Source organism: Egretta garzetta, unplaced genomic scaffold (genome assembly GCF_000687185.1).
Source record: "Egretta garzetta isolate BGI_Z169 unplaced genomic scaffold, ASM68718v1 scaffold562, whole genome shotgun sequence".
Classification (NCBI taxonomy): domain Eukaryota; kingdom Metazoa; phylum Chordata; class Aves; order Pelecaniformes; family Ardeidae; genus Egretta; species Egretta garzetta.
The window spans coordinates 89,273-93,855 of NW_009258769.1; the positions used below are offsets into that span (position 1 = coordinate 89,273).

The window sequence follows — 4,583 nt, forward strand, 5'->3', positions numbered from 1 at the left end:
TGCCTGCATGCCCTGCCTGACAATGGGACAGGAATGGGGGTTTTCAGAGGGGAACACTGACAGTGCCTGCAGAGCAATTCCCAACGCAGGAATCAGTCTGCTCAGTGATTAGAGAGGGACAGTCAGTGATGACTTCAGTCTGCTTCAGATTGGGTTCCCCAGGAGAGACCCTGCTGCCTTTCAGGAGCTGTGATCCCTGGAGACCCAGCGGCATTTCCAGGGAGGGTGGTGTGCGTGCAGAGCAAGTGCTGCCTTGGGCTGGTCCTCTGCTGCTGAGCTGGGCTGGGCTCCTGGGATGGAGGGAGCTGATGGCAAGTGGGCAGCACTGCCGAGAGACAGCTCTGCCCAGGAGCAGCTCCTCTGCAAAGCGCAGCAGGGCTGAGGGCACTACCTGCAGGCACCGAGGGGAGAGGACAGAATTAGGGGAGATTTTACAGGCCGTTTCAGGAGGGAAGATGCTTAGAGCTTGCTGGGGGCAGAGATCTTCAGAACCCTCTTCATGGTAAGGACAATGTAGCTGGTGTTCATGGAGGGATATCCAAAGGCTGGTACCATCCCATAGCAGATAGGAACTTTCAGGAGGACTCTCAGAGTTTCCCATTTTAGAGGAAGAGGATGTGCTGCAGAGCAGGGCTTCCTTGCTGCAGCGACAGAAGGACGGGCATGATGGCTGTCTGCTCCCAGGGATGGCTCCAGGGATTTGAAGGCGGGTGTGAAGCCAAGATTAACAAGGTTTGTCCTTCAGAATAGGGTACCGGTGACCCAGGGGGCTGTGAATCAGGACAGGGACTCTGCTGCTGGCCAGTGTCAGCACTCAGCCTGCCCAGGTTGATCCCCACAACGCTGTTGTGTGTGGAAACATTGACCCCAGGCTGGGCAGGGAACATCTGCTGTCCAGAGGGTGAAGCATGAGACAGAGCTGCTCAGGCTTATACACCACCCAGAGGACATTTGCAGATTGGTCATTTTAAAGAAGGATGTCAAGGTAGGGCCTTCACTGAAAGGGTAGAAATCTGTACTTTGAGTTTTCTCCTCTTGTGGGCTGGGTGGTCAGTGGGAGATGGGAATTTACTGCTCTGCTATGGAGTAGGCAATGAGACCCCAGATCTCGTTAGCACTTGTCTGAGGTGCTCCTTCCCCCATGCACACACGGAGATGTCCCTGGGCAGTGCCCTGCTGCCAGGAGGGGTCTGCAGGGCAGAGCTGAGCACACAGCAGGAGGGGTGGGGACTGTGAGCATGCAGGGGGAGGAGAGGTGAGGACAGGGAAACAGGTCCTTGCCAAGAAGAGCTCCAGGCAGAAAAGCCATGGGCAGGAAGAAAGAGAGAAGTGCTGCCAGAAATACTGTGGGAGGAGGGATTCAGGCATCTCCCTGCCATCCCCTGCACTGCAGACGCTTTCCCTGGAACCACCCCCTGGTCTCCTCACTCACACAGCAGAGCCTCTGCCCTCAACCCTCAGTGTCACAAGGACTTGGCCATCAGTTGCCTTCCCAGCAGCCTGACCAAAAAGAGAGGGGGGAGGATCCTGGTTCAGCTGAGACACCGTCACTATGGGTCCTGTCATGCCGATTTTTCCATGGAGGAAAAGCAACGAAACCCCTCCCAAACTTTGTAGCTTTGGGTGCTATGATGTGTGAGGCTGGAAAAGATCTGACCCTCTTTTCAGGACATCCCATCGCTAGGACATTTGACTTTTTCCCTGGGGGGCTGTGCTGAGCTGCATGCTTCCCTCCAGAAGTTCATAACTGTCCCATTGAATCATTGTGTTATCCAACTGCTCAACAGAGAAGAAACCACGGGCTGAGGCCACTGTAATGCTGCTGTGTGGCTGTAGGGGGGCAGCTGCCATGAGCCCTCGGTGTCCCTGGTAGGGAGGGCAGAGCTGAGATCCTCCACAGGTACAATGGGCTGTTGGGTTTGGAGATCTGCACTGGGAAACTGGATTCCTCTGCTCCCAGCAGTGCCCTGTTTCTTTTCGGGGGAACCCCTGAGTGTGATAGTCCTGGAGCTGAAAGAGCTGCCAGCACAGGCAGAGCATCTGTCCTTCCTCTGCACTAAGGGACAGTCCCTTCGCCTCTCAGGACCCCCAAGATTTCCCCGGCAGTGCAGCAGAAGTGGCAGGGGTTTTTGCATGAAAACAACTCCTGAGCTGTGGTGGGGCAACTGGAAGAGAAGACACAAAACAAAATCCCCACATCTCTGCTCTGCTTTAGAGAAATGGGATCACCCCGTGTTCCTCTTTACCTATTGCAGTACGGCAGGACAAACTCCTGCAAAGCCCACAGCAGAGCCTCTGACTTCCTGGGGAACCCTCAGCCAGCACCAACCAGAGCTCAGCGAAAGTCTTCATGAAAAGGGAGAGGAGAGTTGGCAGGGTTTCTATAAGAAATAGGTTTGAATTTTGCAAAGAATTCTCCCCTAACTTCTCACTTCCATTACCTCCTTAAACAGATTGCAATGACCATAGGGCCAGAATGTCCAACACCAGCTCCATCGCCCAGTTCTTCCTTCTGGCATTCACAGACACACGGGAGCTGCAGCTCTTGCACTTCTGGCTCTTCCTGGGCATCTACCTGGCTGCCCTCCTGGGCAACTGTCTCATCATCACCGCCATTGCCTGCGACCACCACCTCCACACCCCCATGTACTTCTTCCTCCTCAACCTCTCCCTCCTCGACCTGGGCTCCATCTCCACCGCTCTCCCCAAATCCATGGCCAATTCCCTCTCAGACAGCAGGGCCATTTCTTACACAGGATGTGCTGCCCAAGTATTTCTCTTTGTATTTTTTTTTTCAGCAGAATTGTATCTTCTCACCGTCATGGCCTATGACCGCTACGTTGCCATCTGCAAACCCCTGCACTACGGGACCCTCCTGGGCAGCAGAGCTTGTGCTCACATGGCAGCAGCTGCCTGGGGCTGTGGGTTCCTCAATTCTGTCCTGCACACTGCAAATACATTTTCCATACCCCTCTGCCAAGGCAATGCTGTTGACCAGTTCTTCTGTGAAGTGCCCCAGATCCTCAAGCTCTCCTGCTCAGACAGTTATCTCAGGGAATTTTGGCTTATGTTGTTTAGTGTATTTTTTGTCTTTGGGTGTTTCTTTTTCATCATGCTGTCCTATGTGCAGCTTTTCAGGGCTGTGCTGAGGATCCCCTCTCAGCAGAGACGGCACAAAGCCTTTTCCATGTGCCTCCCTCACCTGGCCGTGGTCTCCCTGTTTCTCAGCACTGCAGTGTTTGCCCACCTGAAGCCCCCCTCCATCTCATCCCCATCTCTGGACCTCGTGGTGGCCATGCTGTACTTGGTGGTGCCTCCAGCAGTGAACCCCCTCATCTACAGCATGAGGAACAAGGAAATCAAGGTTGCCCTGTTGAAACTGATGCAATGGGTGCGGTTTCACTGACAATAACCTGCCTCCCATCTTCTGTACCTTGCCCAGCTTTTATCTTACCCCATAATTCTGATTATTTCTCTAGGAATAACTGTACTTAGGCATAATTTTCTGGGTATATAAACCTTCTGTTGAGAGTTTGTACTGTTGTTTCTGACCTTTGCGCAGCACTCTGTCACATGTGTCAGATAGCAGCTCTTCATGAAAGATCCCTTGGGTGAGTACCTGAAGGCTGTGCTCTTCCTCCAAAGTTTCTTCTAAGAAAACATCCAAGAACTCTTCTTTTGATATTTCTCTTCTCTTTTTTTTCTCAGTGCTTTTTGGTTGAAGCTTATGTAATCATTGTTTTCAGTTGGATCAAATGTTCTGGATTTAAAGCTCTGTTCTTGTTGCCCAGTGGCAGGGGAAACGGTCCATGAGCTCCTCACTATCTTCTCAGTTATTTTAACATATGGCATGATTCTACTGAAATAAATTTTGACGTGTGAGGAGAGAGTGGGGACTCACCATGTGCCCTGGAATTAGAAGGAATGGAGACTAAGAAGGTGAGAAACACATAAAGGTGAAGTCCCACAAAAGGAAAGCACTAAATTGATGTACACACGGACAAGGGCTCTGCAGTGCCATGGGAGTCAGGAAGGACTCCGCAGGCAGAGGGAAGGGAGACTGGAGAGATGCAGGAGCTGCCTGAGGACCCCCAGGGCCATGACTCTGGTGTTGTAGTGGGGAGTGGGGTGGTGGGAGCTGAGGAGGGGGAAAATTCAGTTGCCATCAAGGATCACCTACAACCTGAATTCAGGAGAGCCAGAGAATGAGTAGCCTCTGTTTGCTCATGCCGTTCTGGCCAGCACCAGGCCTGGGGCTGATGGGGAGCCTGAAACCCCTTCTCTGCCCCCCCAGAAGCTGCTGTGCCCTTCAGAGGGGGTGGGGCTGTGGGGTGAGTGCCCAGAGTTCTGCAGCTCCCTGTGGTGGGCAGTGACACTGAGCCAGCCCAGACTGGGCTGCTCTGATGGGCTGGACTGGGGAGAGGGCAGGGGAGGTGGGGAGAGCTGGGGAGGGGCTGGGCTGGGCTGGGCTGGAAGAGAGACCTGGACAGGCTGGATCAATGGGCCAAGGCCAACTGTATGAGGTTCAACAAGGCCAAGTGCCAGGTCCTGCACTTTGGTCACAACAACCCCATGCAGCGCTA

At 53.4% G+C, this 4,583-nt stretch overlaps 1 protein-coding gene across 1 annotated transcript; it reads left to right on the forward strand.

Moving 5' to 3' along the window:
* Nucleotides 1–2,476: 2,476 nt before the first annotated feature.
* LOC104135687 (olfactory receptor 14A16) lies at nucleotides 2,477–3,406 on the forward strand. The gene has a single exon (XM_009649363.1). The coding sequence runs from the start codon at nucleotides 2,477–2,479 to the stop codon at nucleotides 3,404–3,406; it is 930 nt and encodes a 309-aa protein (XP_009647658.1).
* Nucleotides 3,407–4,583: the final 1,177 nt, after the last annotated feature.